This window comes from Papaver somniferum, chromosome 6, assembly GCF_003573695.1.
Source record: "Papaver somniferum cultivar HN1 chromosome 6, ASM357369v1, whole genome shotgun sequence".
Lineage (NCBI taxonomy): Eukaryota > Viridiplantae > Streptophyta > Magnoliopsida > Ranunculales > Papaveraceae > Papaver > Papaver somniferum.
In genome coordinates, this window is record NC_039363.1 from 123,398,976 (window position 1) to 123,423,650 (window position 24,675).

At 37.5% G+C, this 24,675-nt stretch overlaps 6 protein-coding genes across 6 annotated transcripts; 5 read left to right on the top strand and 1 right to left on the bottom strand.

Annotated features, from left to right (window-relative positions):
• Positions 1-8,847: 8,847 nt before the first annotated feature.
• LOC113291424 (scopoletin glucosyltransferase-like) lies at positions 8,848-10,319 on the top strand. The gene has a single exon (XM_026540961.1). The coding sequence runs from the start codon at positions 8,848-8,850 to the stop codon at positions 10,303-10,305; it is 1,458 nt and encodes a 485-aa protein (XP_026396746.1). The 3' UTR covers positions 10,306-10,319.
• Positions 10,320-10,646: 327 nt separating this feature from the next.
• On the top strand, positions 10,647-12,564 carry LOC113289131 (scopoletin glucosyltransferase-like). The gene has a single exon (XM_026538312.1). It carries the CDS (start codon positions 10,879-10,881, stop codon positions 12,346-12,348), a length of 1,470 nt encoding a protein of 489 aa, XP_026394097.1. The 5' UTR covers positions 10,647-10,878; the 3' UTR covers positions 12,349-12,564.
• Positions 12,565-13,114: 550 nt separating this feature from the next.
• LOC113289132 (UDP-glucose flavonoid 3-O-glucosyltransferase 7-like) lies at positions 13,115-14,252 on the top strand. The gene is made up of 2 exons (XM_026538313.1): positions 13,115-13,177; positions 13,275-14,252. The coding sequence occupies exons 1-2, from the start codon at positions 13,158-13,160 to the stop codon at positions 14,224-14,226; spliced, it is 972 nt and encodes a 323-aa protein (XP_026394098.1). The 5' UTR covers positions 13,115-13,157; the 3' UTR covers positions 14,227-14,252.
• A 293-nt stretch (positions 14,253-14,545) lies between these two features.
• On the top strand, positions 14,546-16,424 carry LOC113291425 (scopoletin glucosyltransferase-like). The gene is made up of 3 exons (XM_026540962.1): positions 14,546-14,954; positions 15,145-16,077; positions 16,168-16,424. Exons 1-3 carry the CDS (start codon positions 14,546-14,548, stop codon positions 16,422-16,424), a joined length of 1,599 nt encoding a protein of 532 aa, XP_026396747.1.
• Positions 16,425-16,491: 67 nt separating this feature from the next.
• LOC113289130 (scopoletin glucosyltransferase-like) lies at positions 16,492-18,244 on the top strand. The gene has a single exon (XM_026538311.1). It carries the CDS (start codon positions 16,625-16,627, stop codon positions 18,098-18,100), a length of 1,476 nt encoding a protein of 491 aa, XP_026394096.1. The 5' UTR covers positions 16,492-16,624; the 3' UTR covers positions 18,101-18,244.
• Positions 18,245-19,030: 786 nt separating this feature from the next.
• On the bottom strand, positions 19,031-21,766 carry LOC113289133 (SUMO-conjugating enzyme SCE1-like). Its single transcript, XM_026538314.1, has 5 exons — positions 21,565-21,766; positions 21,374-21,457; positions 19,765-19,917; positions 19,542-19,655; positions 19,031-19,455 (listed from the first exon to the last, which is right to left on the bottom strand). Exons 1-5 carry the CDS (start codon positions 21,631-21,633, stop codon positions 19,390-19,392), a joined length of 486 nt encoding a protein of 161 aa, XP_026394099.1. The 5' UTR covers positions 21,634-21,766; the 3' UTR covers positions 19,031-19,389.
• Between the last annotated feature and the right edge of the window lie 2,909 nt (positions 21,767-24,675).

Here is a 24,675-nt window from a genome sequence, read left to right on the forward strand (position 1 = left end):
ATTTTTTTTCCTTTTCTTTACTGTTAACCTTTGTTACACTTTTTTTTTCGAAAAAGAGGCAAGCCTCATAATATATATCGATAACGTCGATTTAGGAAATCGAAAACCATACAGAAATTTTTCAAGATCGTACAAAAGTCATTCAGTTTGTAATGTCTCCACCAATTCTTGCTTATCAAAATCCCTTCAGACCTAAGGACAGCTTCAGAGGACCTTCTTCTCTCTCGCAACGGAGAGGACCAAATATCTAGGGCCAAACTGATTTTGAAAACAAAACCAGTATGTGTCAAAGCACAAGGCAATGACTGGATCATATCCAACCCAATGTTCATCGGAGCATGCAAATAACATGAACTGGAGTTTTTTAAGTTTAGATTACCTAATGCAATCAAGGTAACAATGACCCAACTAGTAGTAGCAGAGACCAAATAGTAACCAAAGTGTCTCAAATAGTAACCAAAGTGTCTCAAATAACCAAAGTGTCTCAAATAGTAACCAAAGTGTCTCAAGTAATGGTGATAATGTGAATCAGTCTTTAAGTGTCTGTATGGGAACAAATCGGGCTGACTCGGCATTGGAGATGCAGTAACATTTGAAGTAATCAACGAACTTGATGCTGATCTTGAACGATTAGATGTTGTCTTAGTTTTCATTTCTACGTCTAAAACAGGTAAACCTAAAGTGTGAATATTACAGGGGCTAAACTTTACGAGTTGACAACTTACAGGGACTAAAATAGGAAATACAAAAATTAGCAAAAACCTAAATCTAACTTTCGAAAACAGATTGGATCTGTAATTTACGAGTTCAGTTGAACAAACTAAACACCCAAAATCATTTAAACTTAAAACGGTGGTACAATGATTAACAACCCAAAGAAGAAAAACCCCCAAGCTGCAACCTTAGTTGGAGGAGATGTCGAACGAAGCACTGATGTTGTTGCTGCTTCTATTTGTTCGCTGATTTTCTATGAAAGAGAATACGACATGTTCCGAATTCCTTGGTGTGAATGATCACAACCCATAGTTGCTCCAGCAGATACAAATCCAATCAGAACAAATGAAAAACAATCAATACAACCAGGTCCAAAAGAAAACCGAAAAGATAACTAAAACCTAATTAGAAAATCACAATAACAAGATCAAGAGAAAGTAGAGGGATTGGTGATGATTGATCTGCTCAGATCAGCTCCAAAGGAGCCGATCTGAGCAGGGAAGAATCAAGCAGTTGAAAGAGTCGTTGAGAGGAAAAGTTTGGAGAGAGGACAAAAGTTTTAATCTTTGTTACACTTGAGATCAGTAAATCTTCTTATCTAATGGACAAATACTTTAATCAAATCCTCTTAATCTAATAGAGTATTGAGCTTATCAAAATCTTTGTTGTCTGCTGGCATTCTTCTTTTTCTTGGTGGGAGTGTTAGGTTAGGGAGAGAGGTGTGATGGGTGGAACTGGAAGTTTAAAGAGGAAGTAGAGACGATGCTTGATTTAAGGCTTTGGTGGCAGAGTTGTAATTAATTGATATAAAAAAGGGCAAGAACGAGGTTAAAAATCTTGGGCCATCATATCTAATGGGATCTCGAGGAAATATTTGTTCATACCAAACTAGCCAATACAAATCACATTCACGATCTCAAAGTTAGATACTTTATACATGGCTAATCCCATGAACCACTGGTTAACACAGTTGACCCTGACCAGTGGCTTCACTGGTTTGACATCCGGTCCGGTCTTAAAACACTGCTCCGGATAGACGGTTCCACCAGAAACAACAAAAAGATGAAGTTTCCTTGGCTCTTAGGATAGTTTGCTATGAATGCAAACTTAGGTATTTATAGACCAAGGATGTTTGGAAACCAAGGAATTTCCAAAACCGAAAGTATTCTCAAGATATGCAATAAATGCCCAATCGATTTTCATAATTCCTGGAAATGCTTTGTCCAATATTTTCCGAAATCTCTCAATAGAAAATCTCCAAATATTAAATACACATTACTAATTTTTATTCTGTAGAGATATACATTTAATTGCTGGTAATTAAAGCATATAAAACTAACAATCTTAATTAAAAGATTCTTAATTTATTTCAGACAAGGATCTCCTTGAGTAATTAAGGAATAGCTTTGAACAATAAAAGACAAGAATTATTGTTCGTGTTCAAAGTATGTTGACATCTTTTCTTTGTAAATCATCTTTCATATTTACAATCTTGGAATCGATTATACTACACTTCCAAACAAGTTTATAATTGGTTCATCCGTATTCCAAGACAATTATGTGATTGATCAAATATCAAATCACAATCATGGGTTTAATCGGTTCTACCAATCGCTAAGATCGGTTGTACCTTAATATGGAATACTTGTGATCGGTCACACAAGTTACCAGGACCGGTTACATCAGTTACCAGGATCGGTTACGTCAATTATCATGACCGGTTACCATATACTCATGGTATTGCTTGTGATCGGTCACACCAATCACTAGGATTGGTTACACCAATTAACCAGGATCAGTCACACCAATTACTAGGACCGGTTACACCAATTACAAGGAATGATTACATAACTCTTTTGTGATTGGTCAAACTAATTACTAGGATCGGTCACACCAATTACAAATATCGATCATACCATCTCAGGTGATCGATTACACTAATTAATCAAAAATAGTCATACCAAATCGTAAATCGGGGGCATTGTGATTAGTTATACTAAGATACATAAAAGGTTATAATCGGTTCTACCAACTCACACGTATTGGTAATCCAAAGATATGCAATGAATAACCATACCAATAAGCCTAGCGACTTCCCTTTCGATTCATAAAACAAGTTCATGAATGTACTTCCTTTAAACAAACAAGTAGTGGGCACATGCGATGCACGTCGGCTACATTACCTTTTCTTAATTTTTCCTTCCATTTCTTAAAAGTTGGTACTTTCATTTTATTTTCCAATTTGGCTTATTATTGGATAAGAATGAAAAAGTGAAAATATCACTTTTAATTAAATGGAGGCAATCTTTCGTATTCGAAACTATAGGCTCTTTTAAGTAGTTTTATAGTGTATCAAGTGAAGTATTTGAGCATCATATAGGCAACATATAAAAGTTACGTAGGATCTTTCAATTTACCTTTAAATTATAGCTAGTCTTTTTGGAGGATTGTAAATAAATTAAAAAGTAAAAGTTTGATATTGTCGTTTATACTCGTTGCGTAGGTAATTCAAAAATCTTTCCAAATATATAAAATTCACAAAAATCCGACATACCATTTGGAAGATACAGAGTTTTTAAATATTTGTCTTCTTTTTTATAAAAATGGTATTTCTGTAAATAAGCGGTTTCACATTGTTTCCTTAGTTAGATATATATTAAACGAAAGGTCCTTATTCCGTTAAGCATTTTGGTCCTATTCCGTTTGGTGAACCAAAATCCATTTGGTTAACCAAAAAAAGGTTAAGGATTATCATTTTGGCTTGCTTGCGTTAAAGAGGTGGAGATGTAAAACATTGTTTCCTAGGATGAAATATTCATCTTTACCCATACGCATAATCACAATAACATTCATAAGATTATGTCTATGTCATATCTACGAAGTTCAAAAGATAAGCTTTATACTTCGTAGTCTAATTCCTTAATATTATGATCATATGATCATGCCTCGCTACTAGAGTAAAATATTCATTCACAGCTTCGCAGTTATGTCTTCAATACAGCACGACTTGAAATATACGTTAGGAATGAAACAGTTCAATTCAATACGACTAACCTCAATAGGAAGGATGATTTCGTCGTTGTAGCTCGTTACTTCTTCACATTTTTTAGGTCTTAGAGTAATACTTGTATGTCTCATATACCTAGACTTTCTAGTCTAACCTATACGAAGTTGTTTCCAATACATAATCAAGCGACTCTTAGATGAGTTTTGATTCACTAAAATATGATAACCAAACTTGACATATCAACGCTTGGTGGGTTCAACCGAGCTATGATCTAACACTTCTTCTCTTCGATGTGATCGACTTCTCCATGATGTGCTCCTACTTATCCTTGATTCAGATCCTCCACGGGTTGTGCGTGTCGTAGCATGCGATCTTTCCTCATTAAGTTTGTTATTCTCTTCCATAAGTGCAGCATTTTGTCGCATGAGTTTTGCCCTTTCTTCAGTTATTTCTCCTTCCCTTTGTCTTTCTTTCAGTAGCCTTCTTCTCAATTCCACAATGGTCATGCTATCTTCAGTACCTGGGTTTCTTCCTTCATCGCGAATCGTCTGGACATCTTATTCTTCTTCCGTTGTGTCTGTGTCAGTCTTCTGGACAAGTCCTTCTTCATAGGTATTAGTTTCTTGTTGAATTTGAGCACGTCTTTCGCCCGCGGAAGATTTTTGCCCATTTTTTCTCTTTACCTTCTCCTGTTTGCAACTCTTCTACTCCTTCTTGTAGCTATTACATGCTCCGCTCTTGACGCTATTCTCATCATCTTAGTACCTCAAATGTTATTTCAATAAAACGGCAAATAGTAAACTCTTTAAAACTTGAAGAAAAACTTCGGGGATGATAAATATCCTCAAGTGTTTGGAAAAAACACAGGGAAATTTTAACCCACTTCCAGATCTAAAACTTTTAAAATAACAAGACTCCTACATTGCAACCAAATCTAGAAAATAAAACGAAACTTTATGAAAACAAATCTTTGAAATGTAAGAACCACATGAATGATAAACTCATGACATTTTCGAAAACAAGTTCACAGGTGAGTATTTACATGTGAGGATGAATCCTCTTACTCCTCCAGACTGATTTCTAGCGCCAAAATGTAACTACAGGAAATCCTATAGCGACACCTAAGTAATGATAAATGGAAACTATGACGACCCAGAAAATTTTTCGCTTTCGATTGGCCGTGGTGTCCAGTCAACCGACAAGTTTTCAATCTTCCGAGTTGCCAAAACGAAAATATACTAAAGAAAACAGTTTAAAGATAAAAGAGGGATCGACTAGTACAAAACTGATTAATTCAAAAATACCAAAAATCAAGACTTTACACTTATATAAACAATACCAAAAAGGATTTAATTTCTTTAAGAAGTTCACTCAAAGGTGGTAGCTTAAAGATTACAACAAAATAGCTTTAGCCGATTTTCAAACAAAAACACAACTATCAACATAAACCTCATTTACAAAAGTAACAAAAGATTTCCTTTTCAAACCTTCACAAAGTAAACACAAAGTACTAGTTTTCACAAACCATCCCAGATTACACGTAGATATATACATGAACAAAAAAAAAGCGAGTGTACTCACTTTGACCCCCAATGCTTTACGCACCAAGCTTTAACAAGCTTACTGCCTCAAGCCGCTCTCAAACTCTGTGGAAAACAAAACAAATAGGGTGAGCCACAGCCCAGTAGGGAGACGATGATACGAAGTCGAACGTACAATTCAATGCCCAATAAGGATAGCCAAAAACATCAAATATATGTAAATAAAACATTAAGTTGTTGAGCACATCCATATCCAAGTTTCAAAGACTTTATAAAGTCAGTAAACCATTCTGAAATCATCCAAAGCGATTGAGTTCGCAATCTTCTACTGTGAGGGTCCTACCAAGTGTCGGAGTTTATCTGAAAACTAACCATCGTCCCAGACGATCTTCCGCAGGTAACCATTAGTATGGATTGCCCCTAATGGGCCCGACAAACTCATCAGTAGCATTTGAAACCAAAAGAGTGCTCAAACGATCGATAGATAGTTCATAAGTATCGTTAAATATGAATATCGCTTAAACTGTCAAAGTTTCAATTCATGAACCATGAAATGCCCTTACCTTAGCTTGCACTTTATGAAACAAAGCTAAAATCAATGAGGAGTATTCATACATAAGGCTAAATACACAAAACAAAACCATACATATGAGTTAACTCCATGATTTACTCTAAAACACTCCAGAAATTCAGTTTTGCTTAACTCCAAACAAAAATTCACACAAAATTCATTATGCAATGGAATTCAGTGGTTTTGATATCGTTAGAAAATAGAGAAAACCATATTTAACATAGGGTTCATAGGAAATAAGAGAAAGTTATACACCTGTGTTTAAAACGTCTTGACAAAGCAGGACAGAAACTGTTTTCCTGCAGTTTTTAGTTTGCTCAGTCTCCACTCAAAAATTCATGCAAAATTCATTGAGCGACGGAATTCAGTGAGTTAAGTCTTGTTTGAAACTAGATGAGACCATCTTTAACAGAAAAATAATAAGAGGTAACAAAAGTTAGATGTACCTGTGTTAACAGACCTTAGGAAAACTGGACAGCAGAATTGGTTCCTGAAATTCACAGTTTGGATAGCCTATACTCAAAAATTCACATAGGCTTCGTTACTCAATCAAATTGAGTGTTTTTCGTCTAGTTTTAAATTAAAGACAATAGGATATCACATAAAAATTATAATAAAATCAAATAAGGTCAGTAACTTGTTCAAAACTCCTTTGACACAAACTGACAGAAAACTGTTACAGGAATTTTTCAGTTTTAATATTGTTCAGTTGAAAATTCACACAGGCTACATTATATTTCCGAATTCGACGGTTCTTAGCTCGTTAGAAAGTATAAAAAAAACTATTTCATAATAAAAATATGATCAAAAATAAGAGTAACATGAACCTGGTGTTTACACCATCTCAAAAACATGACAGTAATCTGTTTTCTGAATCCTGAAATGCCCTAATTTGAGTTCTATCAAGAAATAGAGAACAATTCTAATAGATCCAAGTAACCCAAGCTATATTTTGCAGGAATCATGACTTAAACATGAAATTATTTGAAAACCCTAACCTTTCTCATGAACCCAATCATTCAAATCAAAGAGGATAAACATGTTAACTTGAAATTTAGAATTCTAACACAAATCCCATTGTAAGAATGTGAAGATATGAATTCCTTTGAGTTGTAAATCAGAGAATCAACATATATATAAATTGAAGATTCAAAACAGTTTTGAGAAGGAATTCCCCCTACCTTTGATGTGAAACAAGAGCTCCAAAGCAATGAATTCAAGCAACGGATCAAACTATGAAAGATATGCTTCAATTTCTAGTTTTTGTGTCTGATTTTTCTGCTAGTGAAAGAGATGAATCGAACATGGGAGAACATAATCTGATTTTGAAAGAAAATCGTATTTTTAAGTTTATCAAGAGAGCTAAAAAGACTAAAATACCCCTGATTCGATTAAAACATGACACGTACCCCTTGCAAGTGTCGTGTTCTCTAAAATCCATGAAATATGTATCCTATTGCATATGTACACACCAAGGCTGGCTCACACGAAGAGAAACATGGTTTCTCAAGAAATTATCAAGTGTGTCGCAACCGAAACACGACAACAACTAGGTTCAACGCTCCACAATGCATTAAATCTAGCCTTCCAATCCATATGGATTGGGTTCGCACCCTAGTACTTAAGAAAAAGAACCGAGATGCTACAGAAACTCTAAGACATGGTAGTAATAAACTCGAAATCATATTATGAAGAGCTAAGATATTACAAGTATGAATAACTATAAACCCTAACTTGGAGCACAAATAACTTTCTTTCTCTCAAAGATAATATACACAGACTAAAAGATCTCACTTTTTTATAATGGTCCCTCATCCCTTGTATAGGAGATTTACATAGTAGATGATAGCTAATACACATATTGGTTTACAACTAATAATGCCCTCGACTTCGTCTTTTATTTCGGGATGCGATATCATCGCCCCGTCATATGAAAGTCATCGTGTTTACTTTGTAACTTCGCCCCTGTGTTTCCTTATCGCGCTACCAGATACTCTCGACACGTTCCACATGAGTTGTGTGATATCTTGTATCTACATTCGGTGCACACAAATTCTATTATCCATGACGCATGAGGTTGCATCATACCCCATTTCTCAAAGAACAATAAAATATGGGAATGCCAGCGACTTAAACTTAAACAAAAGCGGCACAAGATCTCAGCCTCAGTGAGATGAACCTTCTCAGCTCCCTAGTTAGTAAGTTCGCGAATGATTCGCGAATCATTCGCGAATTTTTCCGTATCACGAATTTTACCGTCTTATTCGCGTACGTTTGCAACTCCGAACCCAAGTCGCGTATTATGTGGCATTCCCGGATTATTCGCGAATCGTTCACGAATTTTACGTATCCCGAATGATACGTCCGCTTAATTCTCCATAAATTCTTTAGCTTTTACTTTTCAAAGACTCCACTTTTTGGGCTTTACTGACTCCCAAACATACACGACCGAATATTAGACGTGTTGTAATTTTTATGAAACAAAAACGACTGAAGAGATTTGAAGGTGAAGGTGAGAGAGATCTCAAACTCACTAACCAAGCATCTAAACCACCATACGACGTCCTTTTGGATAACTAATGTTGTATATATTATTAATATCATCATATTGAGTTTATTTTTTCCTTAAATAACTCACACATATGCATAAAAATTGGTCTATGACCTTATAAATATAAATTATTTGTTATATATAGATACCGAATTTTCAGAGCCGAACTCACATTTATAAATCGAATTATACACGTACGTATGCCGTTCTGAATTAATGACGAATCACGTCCCGTTGACCGAATTTTGGACCGAATCTGGATTTTACAAAACCGTATAATACTCGTACGTTTGCCGTTCCGTACGTTTGCCGAATCCCGAATTGCTAACTAGGCTCAGCTCTACCCCATTTATGTATCTGAGCTTAATTAATTATAAATTAAACTAAAATCAAAGCAGCATCTCTCATCTTATTCAATCTCTTTTTCTCTCTAAACCAATAATACCCTTTTCCCTTTCCTAAGATGGCATCTGAAATTTCCCAACAGCATCCACTTCATGTCTTCATTTTCCCTGTCACAGCTCAAGGTCATATGATCCCAATGATCAACATTGCAAAACTATTTGCTTCTCGTGGTGTTAAAGCTACTATTATTACCACACCTCTTAACGCAATAACCCTTTCAAATACTATCGATCAGGATAGATTATCTGGTCTGGATATCAATATTCAGACAATTCCATTCCCTGCAGTTCAGGTCGGGTTGCCGGAAGGAATGGAAAGTGTTAACCAAATCACTTCACCTGACATGTTGCCTAAATTCTTCTTAGCTATGAGCATGCTCCAAGAGCCATTCGAGAAGCTCTTAGAAAAATATCACCCAGATTTCATTGTTGGTGATATGTTCTTACCTTGGACGACTGAGGCGGCGGCAAAATTTGGCACTCCTCGGTTGATCTTTCATGGAACAAACATATTTTCTCATTGTGTCGCCGCGAGCCTGAAGAGTGACAAACCATTTGAGAGCATTATGAACGATAAAGAATCTTTTTTGGTCCCAGGTTTGCCTGACAAGATCGAGATGACCATATCTCAAGTGCCTGAATATATTATTGGTAGTGATTCCTTGTATAGTAAAGTGCTGGAGAAAGTCAGGGAATCGGAGCAGAAGAGCTTTGGAGTTCTTGCGAACAGCTTCTACGAGCTGGAGTCAGCATATGCTGACCATTACAAGAATATTCTCGGAATAAGAGCATGGCAAATTGGTCCTCTTTCGCTTCGAAACAATGATACATTAGACAATGCGCAAAGGAGAAACACATTATCTATTGAAGAACATAGCATTTTGGATTGGCTCGATTCCAACCAACCAAACTCAGTTATTTATGTGTCCTTCGGCAGTATGTCTAAACTCTCTAGCGTTCAATTGACTGAAATAGCAATTAGTCTCGAGGATTCGAGATGCTCATTTATTTGGGTTGTGAGAAAAATGACTACCGGGGAGGAAAATTTCTTACCAGAAGGCTTCGAAGAGCGAATGCAAGGGAAGGGGTTGATAATTAGAGAATGGGCACCGCAAGTGCTAATCCTGGATCATCCAGCGGTTGGCGGATTCATGACTCATTGTGGGTGGAATTCTATTTTGGAAGGTATATCTGCAGGTGTTCCTATGATAACTTGGCCTATGTTTGCAGAACAGTTCTATAATGAGATATTTGTCACTCAAGTGCTGAAAATTGGAAGCAAAGTTGGCGCTGAGGAATGGAAAGACTGGGTTCAAACGACAGATGTATCTGTGAAGAAGGAGAAAATATCCAAGGCACTCACGCAGCTGATGAGTGATGGTGGAGACGAAAACAAGGAGATGCGAAAGCGAGTGGCCGAACTTAGTGAAAAGGCGAAAAGCGCTGTAAAGGAAGACGGCTCGTCTTATGTCCAGCTAACTGCTTTGATTGAGGAATTGAAAATGTATAACAAGTAAAACCACTTTTTACATTTACAAGGAATCAGATTTCACTGTGATTTGGAATTTTGAATGAAATGTGATGGTCCTTAATCCTTGTGGATGATGATTCTAGAAGAAAAGATAAGAAAAAACAGTACCGTACGTTAGATCTCAACCAAAGAAAGTATAACGAGCAAAAAGGTGTCAAGCTTCTAGAAGTATGAAGCCAGTTAATAACGAACTTACTCGGAAATGAATGAAGAATTCGTAACGAGCACGTATACGGTATACCTTAAATGTTAACCACTAACTCAATAAGTTGGAAAGAGATGGCTTCACCATTTCTGGCTGAAATTGAAATACGGATGACTCAAAACATCCAAGACATGTAGCTCACAAGTATCCACATGCTCACTGACAATTAAGTCCTTTGTGGTGCCAAAATAACTTCGGTTATCTCATTTCTTTTTGCATAATTCAGCAGTTCGTTATAAATAACAACAGTATTGTGACAACTGATAAAGCATATTCTCATATCCATCTCTTATCCTTTAATGTTCAAGAACCGACTCTCCAATCTCTTCAATCAGTTTTTGTAAAGTGCTAAAAATGGGTTCAGAAGCTCCACCTCCTCCTTCTCATCAACTTCATGGTTTCTTTTTTCCGCTCATGGCTTATGGGCATATGATTCCAATGTTTGATGTTGCAAGAATGTTTGCTGCACGAGGAGTTAAAGCCACCATAATTACGACTCCTATAAACGCCTCCACCTTCACGAAGAATGCAGAGCGGGATAGATTGTCAGGTCTAGATATCGATATTCAAATACTTCGGTTTCCTACTGAAGAAACCGGTTTGCCTGAAGGATGCGAAAATGTCAACGACATAGATGCACCTGAAATGATTCCTAATTTCTTCAATGCTGTCAACATGCTCCAAGAACCATTGGAGCAGCTCTTTGAGGATTACCACCCAGATTTCATCGTGGCTGATATGTTCTTACATTGGGCAACTGAGAGTGCAGGCAAATTTGGCATCCCTCGCTTTGTGTTCCATGGAACAAATATATTTTGTCAGTGCGTTGAATATAGCTTGAATCTCTACAAACCTGACCAAGGTATTGCTTCTGATACAGAGGCCTTTGTGGTTCCGGGCCTCCCTGACAAGATAGAAATGACTAAGCTACAGATGCCTGATCACTTAAAGTTGGATTCACCTTTTTCTGAAATGCTTGTCAAAATAAGATATTCTGAGATAAAGAGTTATGGAGTTTTGGTAAACAGCTTCTATGATTTGGAGCCAGCATATGCAGATTATTACAGGAATGTTATGGGAAGAACAGCATGGCAAATAGGCCCGGTTTCTCTCCTGAATAGGAACACTGTAGATAAAGCTCAAAGAGGAAAGCAATCGGCTGTCGATGAGCATTATGTCCTAAACTGGCTGGACCCCAAGGAACCAAATTCAGTTCTTTACATCTGTTTCGGGAGCACTTCAAGAATGAACAATGCTCAATTACTTGAAATAGCGATGGCTCTTGAAAATTCAAGTGTTTCATTTGTTTGGGTTATACGGACAACTGGGAACAACAAAGACGAGAGATTTTTACCCGAAGGTTATGAAGAGAGAATGGAAGGGAAGGGTATGATAATTAGAGGATGGGCACCACAAGTGCTTATCCTAGATCATACGTCCGTCGGAGGGTTCATGACACATTGTGGTTGGAACTCTACGCTTGAAGGTTTAAGCGCAGGAGTTCCCATGATTACCTGGCCTTTGTTCGCAGAGCAATTCCACAACGAGAAACTTGTTACTCAGGTGTTGAAGACCGGAATTCCAGCTGGAGCTGGGAAATGGCAACAATGGTTGGAAACAAAAGAAATATCAGTGCATAAAGAAAAGATAGAGAAGGCAATTCAACTGTTGATGGGTGATGGAAATGAAGCTAAAGAGATGAGAAGAAAAGCCAAAGAACTAGGTGAAATGGCTAGGAAAGCTGTAGAAGATGGTGGGTCATCTCACACCGAATTTACTTCTCTGATCGAGGAGTTGAAAGTCTCTAAAAAGGCATCAACATAGAAAAAACATGCCATTTTAGATGCTAATTTTGCAATATTTCTGAGCCTAAATCAATCTAGAAACGTTTTAAACTACTTTTCGGTGAAAGAACAATACTAGCAGTAGTATGTGTATATATTGTCAATGTTTCCAGCACATTACCATTGGCTACAATTAGAAATGGTGACAGTCAACAGACAACAAATATTGGAATAAACATGATAATGATTCCAATGACATGACCTAACATAAGTACACTTCAAATAGTAAGAACACGATGTAAAAGACAATCTAAAAAGCTCTTTCCATAATTATTTTTTTAGTTGACAGTTACTAATGGAGCCAAGCTGGGACGGCTGCTGAGAATTTGAGTTTGAAAAAAATAAATGGACCATAATGATGTACCATATAGAGTCTTACCTTCTTGGTGCACAACATCGCAAATACTTGTAGCAACAAACTTCGTCTCTTATCCCTCTCTAAATCAAGTTTTAGTTTTCATTATTGGAGTATTAATTATGAATTCTGAAACACATAATCAACTTCATGTCTTCTTTTTGCCTCTCATGGCTTACGGTCATATGATTCCAACTATAGACATAGCTAGACTTTTTGCTGCTCGTGGTGTAAAGTCCACTATCATTACCACACCTCGTAATGCCTCAACTTCATCAAAAGTTATTGACCCAAGGAACCGAAAACCTTGATGACATCACTTCACCTGAATTAATTTCTAACTTCGACAAGGCTGTTCAGATGCTTCAACTACCTTTTGAGAACCTTGTACAAGAACTTCGCCCGAATGTGATTGTTGCCGATATGTTCATCCCATGGGCGACCGAGACCGCAGGTAAATTTGGAATTCCTAGAATTGTCTTTCATGGAACATGCTTGTTTTCCCTGTGTGTTTCTGAAAGCCTAAGATCTTTTCAACCTGATATTACTAGTGAAAAGATGAACTTTTTGGTGCCGGGTCTCCCTGACAAGATTGAGATGACCATGTCAGAATTGCCAGAAAAATCATCAGCTACATCTGAGTTCGCTAAACTGATGGAAAGAATTAGAGAGTCAGAGATGCAGAGCTACGGAGCTATCATTAACAGCTTCTACGAGTTTGAACCCGCTTACGCCAATCATCATGCAAAAGTCATGGGGAGAAAAGCATGGCAAATAGGTCCAGTTTCGCTACGAAATGTGGATCCAGTCGATAAAGCTCAAAGAGGCAAGACGTCCTCCGTTAATGAACATTGCGTTTTGAGTTGGCTCGACTCAAAGAAGATAAATTCAGTTCTTTATATTTGTTTTGGCAGTGTCTCTAGAATCAGTAATAATCAGTTGGTGGAAATAGCAATGGGTCTCGAAGATTCAGATGTTCCGTTTGTTTGGGTTATCAGAAAACTGGAGAATGATGAGAAACAAATGCCTTTACATGAAGGATTCGAAGATAGAATAAAAGGGAAGGGCTTGATAATAACTGGCTGGTCACCTCAAGTTCTAATCCTCGACCATCCAGCAGTTGGTGGGTTCATGACTCACTGTGGGTGGAACTCAGTACTTGAAGGCATTACTGCAGGAGTTCCACTGATCACTTGGCCTGTGTTTGGAGAGCAATTCCATAACCAAAAGTTCGTTACAGAAGTTGCAAGGGTAGGAATTCAAGTTGGGGTTGAGAAGTGGAATTTTTGGATTGACGGGAAGAATGTGTCGGTCAAGAAGGAGAAGATTGTTAAAGCAGTAACTCAGCTAATGAGCAGTGACGGAGAGGAAACAACAGAAATGAGAAATCGAGTGAAGCCACTCAGTGAAATGGCTTTCACTGCTGTAAAAGAAGGTGGCTCATCTTATACAAATTTAACAGCTTTAATCGAGGAACTGAAAAACAAATATAACATGACTTAAGAGATGGCTAGTTTCCCAAAATTGGCAAGTTCAAAAATGGATTTTGAAGCACCTTTTGTTGGTTATATTTGATCGAGCGACAGTTGAGCCTAGAAACCTCCTCGAGATATTTTTGGGACAATTGTATATGTTTCATAAAAAAATTATGAAGTTAAAAAATTCATACCCAAACTATGAAATTGAAATTCATACTAAAACTACTAAATTTTGTAACTCTTAAACTGATGTTGGCCTTGAAACTTAGTATTTATAGAGGGTACATTTTACTTTGATTTCTGCATATTAATTTTCTTTATTTTGTTCATCCATTTTCATTTCAATGTCTTTTCATACAAGTAAAACAGTTGGTGATCAGAAGAAACGTACACATAGTCAAATTCTATCAAATAAATCAACACAAAATTTTGCTGTTAATAATGACCAGAGGTGCGTTAAGAGAAAACAAGAACACTCGTCTAACTTCAAATTCTTGAGTTTTGAAAATCCTGATTTTAGTGATGGAACATCTAAGCCCTGGTACGAACGTGGCAAAAGGAAGGCTCCTACGTCCAGTACTCTCAATACATTGAGCAGTAAATCTACTACAGATTTCTCGAGTAAATCGAGTTTAGAAACTCATAGTATTGATTTACTTAAGAAAGAAATGAAAGCACTTCATGCTACCATTCGAGCACTGAAGATTCGAGTAGAAAGTTTGGAAAAGATAAATAGAAGCGTAAACTGTCGAGGTAATAAGCTAATTTTTCTAGGATAAGAATTCTTATCATCAATTTTTGTATAAGAAAATAGTGAAAGATATTTTTATTTTATTTTTTGAAGCGGGGAAAGATGCTTATATGTATTGTATTACTGGCTACTGAGGGTGAAAGATCACCACAAAAAATCCTCTTAGTGCTTCTTTCTTCTCCAAATCTATAGAACGAGAGAGATCACTTGGATTGGATATTCATATCCAAGAGATCAAATTTCCTGCTGCAGAAGCTGGGTTACCTGAAGGTTTCGAAAGTGTCAATGACTTGACTTCGCTTGATATGGTTCCTAATCTCTCCCAGGCAATCAAGATGCTGCAAGAACCCTTGGAGCGTTTAATTGAAGAGCACAAGCCAGATTTCATTTTTGCGGATGTGCTTCTACCGTTTGCCACAGAAGCTGCAAGCAAGTACGGCGTTCCACGGTTTGTCTTTCATGGAACAAGTTTTTTCTCTCAGTGCGTTGACCAGAGCTTAATTTCAGATAGAGAAGCCTTTGTGGTACCTGGTCTCCCAGACAAGATAGAGATGACCAGGTTACAGTTGCACGACAAATTTAAGGATGAAGATGCGTCTCCTACTGTGGCTAGGGAGCAAATAAGAGAGGCAGAGGAAAAATGTTATGGGATTTTGGTGAACAGCTTCTACGAGTTGGAGCCAGCCTACGGAATTCATTACGAAAAGGTTATGAGGAAAAGAGTATGGTCTATTGGCCCTGTTTCCCTACGAAACAAGGATAATGTAGATAAAATTCAAAGGGGGATGAAAACTGAAATCGATGAACATTTTATTTTGAACTGGCTTGACAGCAAGAAACCACAATCGGTTCTTTACATATGCTTTGGAAGTCTCTCCAGATTCAGCAACGCTCAGTTGCTTGAAATAGCAGCGGGTGTCGAGGATTCCGGAACCTCTTTCATTTGGGTGGTAAGAACAATCAAGAAAGAAGAGGAGGAAGAGAGTTGTTTACCTGCAGGTTTCGAAGAGAGAACGGAGGGCAAGGGTCTCATAATTAGAGAATGGGCACCACAGATGCTTATACTGGATCATCCAGCAGTTGGAGGTTTCATGACTCATTGCGGGTGGAACTCGATACTTGAAGGTTTGAGTGCAGGGATCCCAATGATCACTTAGCCTATTTTTGCATAGCAGTTTCACAACGAAATTTTTGTCACTCAGGTGCTGAAGATAGGAATTCGAGTTGGGGTTGAGAAGTGGAATTCCTGGATAGAACCAGAAGATGTAGGGGCCAGGAAAGAGGAGATAGCGAATGCGGTCAGTCAGTTGATGAGTGATGGAGAAGAAGGACAAAACATAAGAACAAGAGCCAAAGAGCTCAGTAAAATGGCTAGGAAAACTGTAAAAGAAGGTGGCTCATCTTATGAAAATTTGACTGCTTTGATTCAGGAGCTTAAGATGGTTAAGAAGTCACTCTCAACCAGGCAGTAATTACTGTCCGAAATTTCAATTTAAATGCACAATGGGGCAATGAACATGACGCAAGTGACTACCTCATCTCTCTCTATTTCTCCCCACATACTTTTTGTGGTTCACAGTCATAGTAGTGCATTTTTTCCTGTCTTCACTATTTCATCAATAAACTGTCACTGAATCGAAGTCAAACCTGTAATCGAAATCCATACTCAAAAATGGATTCTGAATCCGATAATCAGCTTCACATTTTCTTTTTTCCGTTTGTTGCTTACGGTCATATGATACCAACAATAGACATAGCTAAACTGTTTGCTGCTCGTGGTGTTAAAACCACAATCATCTTAACACCCCTTAATGCATCCGTCTTGTCCAGTTCTATAGATCGAGGAAGATCACTTGGGCTAGATATTCATATTCAAGTTATAAAATTCCCTGGTGTAGAAGCTGGGTTACCTGAAGGAGTGGAAAGTTGCGATGACATGACTTCACCTGAGATGGTTCCTAAAATCTTCTTAGCGGTCAAGATGCTCCAAGAACCCTTGGAACAGCTAATTGAAGAGCACCGGCCAGATGTCATTGTTGCTGATATGTTTATACCTTTCGCCACAGAAGCTGCAAGCAAGTATGGTATTCCGCGATTTGTCTTTCATGGAACTAGCTTTTACTCTCAGTGTGTTGAGGAGAGTTTATTCTGTCACAAACCTTATGTGGGCGTTACATCAGATAGAGAGCCATTCTTAGTACCAGGTCTTCCGGATAAGATAGAGATGACCAGGCTACAGTTGAATGTGCATTTTAAAGTCGAAAATGGGTTTTTTACTGAGGTTCGGAACCTATTTAGAGATGCAGAGCAAAAAAGCTATGGGATTTTGGTGAATGGCTTCAACGAGCTGGAACCAGCTTACGCAATGCACTACAACAAAGTTCTGGGCAAGAAAGCATGGGCAATTGGCCCTGTTTCCCTGCGAAACAGGGATAGCGTGGATAAAGTCCAAAGGGGGAAGAAAACCGCCATCAATGAACATGTTGTTTTGGAATGGCTTGACAGCAAGAAACCAAATTCTGTTCTTTACATCTGTTTTGGGAGTATGGCCAGATTCAGTAAGGCGCAGTTGCTTGAAATGGCAGTTGGTCTCGAGGATTCCAGAATTTCTTTCATGTGGGTTATAAGAACAGTTAAGAGAGAAGAGGAAGAGAGCTTCTTACCTGAAGGTTTTGAAGATAGAAAGGAGGGCAAGGGGCTGGTAATTAGAGAATGGGCGCCGCAGGTGCTCATACTGGATCATCCAGCAGTCGGAGGGTTCATGACTCATTGTGGGTGGAACTCCATACTTGAAGGTGTGAGTGCTGGGGTCCCCATGATCACTTGGCCTATGTTTGCAGAGCAGTTTCACAATGAAAACTTCATTACTCGGGTGTTGAAAATAGGAATTCCTGTTGGGGTTGAGAAGTGGAATGACTGGATAGATGCAGAAGATGTACAAGTGAAGAAAGAGAAGATAGCGAATGTGATCAGTCGACTGATGGGTGATGAAGAAGAAGGAAAAAACATGAGAATGAGAGCGAAAGAGCTCGGTAAGAAGGCCAAGGTAGCTGTGGAAGAAGGTGGGTCATCTTATGAAAATTTATCTGCTTTGATTCAAGAGCTCGAGATGGTTAAGGCATCAACTACAAGACGCAGAGTTCCATAGTCACAGGTTTTCCACTTGTCTAATAATTATGTACTGTATTGTATCAATAGCAACAAATCACTCTATCACAAGTTCTTTATCCTTTTTAAGTAGGGATCTTCGGCCTCCATTTGGACAGAAAATAACATAGGCTGGTTGCATGAATTATAGTTCGAAGCTTCAATAAATTTCCAACCATCTGGCTCCTAGATAATTCCCGTTCTCTGCTCAGTACAAAATTGGAATCTCTCTCGTCCGTAAGCCTTAAACAGAGCACGGTATTCTAATTTCTAGCCTAGTGGACCTTTGTACCAGACCTATAAAATGAATCCACCTTTGTTTCATGGCCATGCAAAAGACCAACAGACCTACTAATGAAAAACAATGAACCAAGTCCTACAGACAGCATATATTCTACCAACTGTTGCTCAAAACTCGTCAAGTTTGGGCATGTTTCTGGAACACAATGGAACAACACAAGTGTGTAATCATTCACTATTCAGCTACGAGGTCCAATAGGATCAGTAGTGACTTCACATTCCAGGAAGTAACTGCTTCATTAGAAAGAAGAGAGAGAGAGAGAGAGATTTAGATTCTACCATAGAAGTTGATCTTCCAAATTTCACAGCAAAATCATCTTTGGAAGGGGAGATCTTCCAAACAATAAGACTTGCTCATGGTGACATTCTACTAGGCTAACTAATGGACTCTGAAACCTACAAGTTGTAAAGAACACAACAGATGCAACAAAAGTAGTATGCGTTATTTCTCTGTTTTGCCAAAACGGTAACATACCCACCAACAACAGCACCAAGCAATAAACCGAACCGATTACACTAAATTTTCCATCAGGATGGTGTGCAATCAATTCTGGGTGCTGATAGATTACAGAACCGAAACACTATCAGCTAACCTGCATTGCTAGTGATAAAAACTTATGTGAACAAATTCTGGATGTTAAATTTGAATAAACATACACCACAAGTAGCACAAAACCCAATCTTTATAAAGTAAAATTCAAATAAACGGAATAACAACCCATTCTTAGGCTGCTCGTGAAATCTGAGAAAACCAAGAGACAATAACTATATATTGTTATGTAGTCAAACCACCAACAGAATTAGATTATAGTAGTGAACATCTCCACAAAATGGACACTTGACAAGCGGAGTTGTTTTTGAGTTCTTAGTTCAATAGTATCATAATTTTTGCCACATCTACCCTACAGGTGATATCCACCAGAGACAGCACAACCATGCAACCTACACAGAGGAGGTGTAAGGGACAGGCGTACCACCGGGATAGCATTGTCACATTAGCAGTGCTGGGTATTGTTTGGCCTGCTGCTTAACCCTTCTCTTGTACTCCGCAGGTTCCTATAAACATTGAAATCTCGTTAGTATCAAAATTTCAACCAACAGTGATTACCCAGGAAACTAGGAACTTTAAAGCGCCATAATACCTGGATGAAGAGGTGATATCCATCCGTCTGAGCAGGATCAGCCGGATTAGGCTGGTCCAGCAAATCTTGTATACCTACAAGAATTTGCTTCACAGTAATGGCTGGTCTCCAACCCTACAAATAAGGATGATTACAGATGTGCAAACAATAAGTCTTTTTTAAGTAAAAAACTCCATATTTCAAATGACTGCATTTCAAACATTTAGACTAGAAAGGTACTCACACTGTCCTCGTTTAGTATGGATAGGCACACTGTTCCAGAAGGGTAGACGTTTGGGTGGAAAAAATTTGGAGGAAACTTGCATTTTGGTGGCTTGCTAGGGTAGTCTTCACTGAAGTGGAGAGCAAGTGGGAAATAGCCACCTTCCCAGTCAGTCTGCAACATTCATACAAATAATACTGCTGAGTTATCAAGAAACAAAGTTATGCTGTGCAAATACTTTTTATTTTGAGCATTTACCATATATAATTCACTTCATTAAAATATGATAACAGCACGACAGTGGGAACTAAAATGGCACGGCAAGCAAATACACTTAAATATGATAACCACAATAGAAAGTACCTAGATGATATGTAATGCAGCAAAAGCATAAATTAGTCAACCCTATAACTCTTATGGTGCATAGCTCAACAAGAGAAACAAAGTTGTGCTGTACAATACTTTATATTTCGAGCATTTACCATAAATAATTCAATTCATTAAAATAGAATCACAAAACACAATAAGAATTAATATGGCACGGCAAGCAAATAGACTTAAAAACAATAACCACAATAAACCGTACCTAGATGATAAGTAATCCAGCAAAAAAGCATAAACTAGTAAACCCTATAACTCTTATCGTGCATAGCTCAACAACACAAATCTGTGGAAGTATGACAGCAATTCAACTGCTGTGCAGAAAATTATAACCACAAAATCGACAAAGAAACATAAATCCCATCTGGTATTAATAGTTATTCTGTTTCTTTTGCCAGTGGTGGGTTGTGATAGTTCGAATCCCCAATTACAAATTATGTGATATTACTACACATAGTTCCATGCAAATATACTCGCACAGCAGCAGAAAATATAATATACTCCACCACAAAATTAGGTCAGTGGAAGGCATCTGGCAACATGAACTCCATGCTAAGCGACAAAGTTGAAATCATACAAGAATGACTCAATAAATAATGGTACTTTAGAGAATGCTCACTACTACTAGATGAAATGATAATGCTTAACTGGACTCAAGGCACACGCCACAACTAGGTGAGGTCTAAGCCCATCTCAAATAACTAAATTAAGACATGAACGCTTATCTATTAACGTGCTTGCAAACCCTAAGATGTGAGATGTTTTAACAAGATCATAATAATAATAATACTTGTACATTAATATTCTGAAGGTGTTGGGAGATCAAATTTACTCTTCTAAGATAGAATTAACTCAACACGTGTTTTGATTAAATGTAAACATGCATAAATAAGAAGAAGAAGAAACTAAAAAACACAGATATCAATTACAATGAATTCAAAAGAAGTAAATTCCCTAGTTAACCAGATTAATACAATATAACACATACCATAATAACAGCCCATCATAAATCTAGCTAATCCAGACTTACTCACACGATCAATTACTCAAAGAAACAAGCCTTTAAAATAAAAATAGAAAAACATAATCTAATATCCTCAAAATCTCCATCTTAACAATTCAATTGCATATTGCATTTTAAACTGATGGCATAACTTTACAAATGAGACAAAATCCCCACAAAAGAATCTCGAAACCTAAAACAATATAATTCCAAAAAACATAAATCAAATAACAAATTAAGACTCACCCCAGGTTTACCAGGGATTGTGCACTGCCATGTCATGAGATTAACAGAACCATCTGGACCAGTCTCTGGTTTAGCAACAAAACCCTAAAAAACAACAACAACAAAAAAAAAAAATCAACAAACAGGAAACCAAAACCAATAATTTGAAGTTCAATTTGATTCGATGTGAGAGAGAGGAGGAGACTACGGACATGAGGATGATTCTTCCGCCAAGCTTTTCGTTCTTCTGTTAATCGACCTCTTGCTATACCTCCAGACATCTTCTTCCTCTATATATAAACCCTAAACTCTCTTCTTTTTCTCTAAGGAAAGAAAACTCTTGTGAAGAAACTGAAAATGGGGCTGTGCTTCACAATACCAAGGCAAAACAAGAGAACATATAACGGAAGGATCCCTATGGGCAATATATATAATATAATAAAATTGGATAAAAAGTCAATTCGATTGGTGTGTGTGCGTGAGAATCACGCTAATATGTGCCCACTCACGTGAGACACTAGATGAGGGCGTCGCTTTTTCCCGCTAGGTACGCCTGTTAATCGGTGAGATTCCCTAGGCTTCGTATGGTTTTGGATAACCCTGCCTTTTCTTTTTGTCATGTCTGGATCTCACGGTGTTTGTTTAACACTAGAGCTAGCCCACCGTGTAGGCACTTAGGGCCAATTCCTATAGGCATTGGCAAAGTTGCCAATCTGCCTAGCCAATAAATGGGCAACTAGGAATTTATTTAGTTTTTATAAGCAAATTAGAAAATAAAAAAGACTACCATGGTTACCACTCAAAGATGGGAGACGCCGTCCGGGGGCGGACCATGCTAGATCGACTTGTTTTCGCTCATTGAGCTATAGTATGGGTAACCTTATTTTCAGTATGGGTAACAAAAACCGACACAACCATTTTAAGCTTAGAGATCGGGTTTTCAATATCGACAAACAGCGGATGAGTTATGATCTTCTTGATTATTCCTCCAGCATCACTTTTAATCACGATATGTCGTTTCTTTCTAGCCCACAACGTTCCCAAAGCTTCTTTTATAGCTCGAGTTTCTGCCTCATCTGCAGAAAAATAAGAGATGTAAAATGCTTCTGCTAGAAGGAAATGGTGCCTAAAATTTCTGAAAGGAAATCCAATCTCCACATTTTGCTGACGAGATGTTCCAAGCCTCGTCACAATTAATTTTAGTCCAATCACTAGTGGGAGGATTCCAAGTAGATTGGTCGGATGCAAAAGTTATTGTAGAGATTTTCAAGAGATATGGTTGATCTTTTTGCATCAGCAACATTGATTTTTCTCTAGCCAAATGGACGTTGGTTCTTCAATCTTCCCATCATGAACAATTGAATTTTCGTTGGTCTAGACTGACCAAATCATGTAGGAAATCAGCGAAAGCGATTCAGCTTTATTGGAGTCATCCACATAAGGATTCAATTGCGACAAAAATCTAACTCATTCAACCAATGTAAGACCTTGAAATTGATGGTTTCGTATGTTTATTTGAGACCATATTATGTTCGCATGTGAGCAAGAAACTAATGAGTGCATAATAGTTTCATCCTTCAATTTGCATCTAGGGCAGACGAATTCTGATATATGCATTCTCTGGTGTAGGATTAATCTCACGGGTAGAGCTTCATTCGAAACCTTTCATCCAAAGAGTTTAACCCTTGTGATGTAGTTTTTACAGTGGTAAGAAAAGGATTTGATTCTCGGACTTGTGAAGTTGATTTTAGACTTAAATTATAGAATTAATCTAGTGAATAAAACAAAGGATGATGACAATATTGAGAGATTACTGGGAATCAGGATTTCACCAACTCTTATTCTATGGTTTCAATATTAATTCTTAGACAATTATGGCTCCAAAAACAATGTTTACTGACTCTTAATCTTTGTCATGGTAGATTTTATAAAACATTAATTGTAAATGGTAAGCATGAGTTATCAAAACACCAAAGCTAAGCATAACCCATCAAACTAAATGATAACTAATTAATTTAAAATCATAATTCAATTTATACTAATGCAAAAGTCATAAAAAGAAATAAATAAATTTACCACATTGATGAGAATTGGCTTCCTCCGTCATCCCAGTGATGGGGTTTAGCTCCACATGGTGAAAACACGCTCAAAAAGATGATTCATTGCTCAAAAGGTATTTTTATTTAATAAATATAATAAAACAGATAATTGCGATACAAAGAAAGTGTGGCAAACACTATTTAACTGTCACTGGAAACTGTTACAAATGAAGTGAAAAACGACAGTTAGTTTACGATTGTCTTTGACATAACAAAGTTCCCTGTTTTAGTAAATTTTAAATCAGCTGCCGTTAAATATATTGTTCTCTGTTTTAGAAAATCACCGAGAATACAAGGATTTGATACCTTTTTAACCTCCCAAAACACGTCACAATCCCTATGTATTCGTAAGGACTGTTTGCAATCCATAACAACAACTGAATCCGACTGAAACTCTTCAATTTTAACCCGTGATATTCTTCATCCCCGCTTCATCGATTTCCCAATCATCAATCCCAATTTATATGAATACAAACTCTTTACCAGGCATGTTTATCTTAATCACGTTCATCCAACTTAATTCTGCAATTGAATCTCTCCAGAACAGCTTCAAAAATCGAATCCTAATTTGTTTTTCACTGTAGTAAATTTTCCCGCCTCTCTTTGAAATCAAATGATGAAGAAGATGGTCGCCCCCTATCCTCTGTTGGGGTGCGAATAAAAGGTGGGCGGCCCTTAACAATTTGGCCGCCCCTTATCCAAAATGAGAGTCCCTTTAGCAGATGTCCTCTGGAGATGCCCTTAGTAACTTTTCGAGCCGAATTTTCCAAAAATGTTTATTTCTCAAAAATACCTACAAATACACAAAACACCATAATAAATACAAAACCGAGCACTAACAATACATGTAATTGAGATCAAATAGACACATAAATGCGTCTATCAAATACTCCCAAACTTATTATTTGCTAGTCCTCGAGCAAATCAAATCTAGAAAATTAAATTCGAACTCACTGTCGCAGGCATCGTCGGTTGCATTTAGCGTATGCAACAAGCCTTTAAACCCCTAGGTGTCCCTAGTGGCCGAGTTATACTATTGGGAGGGATTACAAGAGATATACCCACAAAACCTTTACTCCAGACCCTAGCTATCTACGCAGAACCTTGGTTGGCATACTTATTGACTACAGGAGGAAGTACCCTGATGCAAAATTCCAATTGTTGTACACGAGTTTGCACTCAAGCATACTAAAATTCATATATAAGTGACAGAGCTCTACTCAG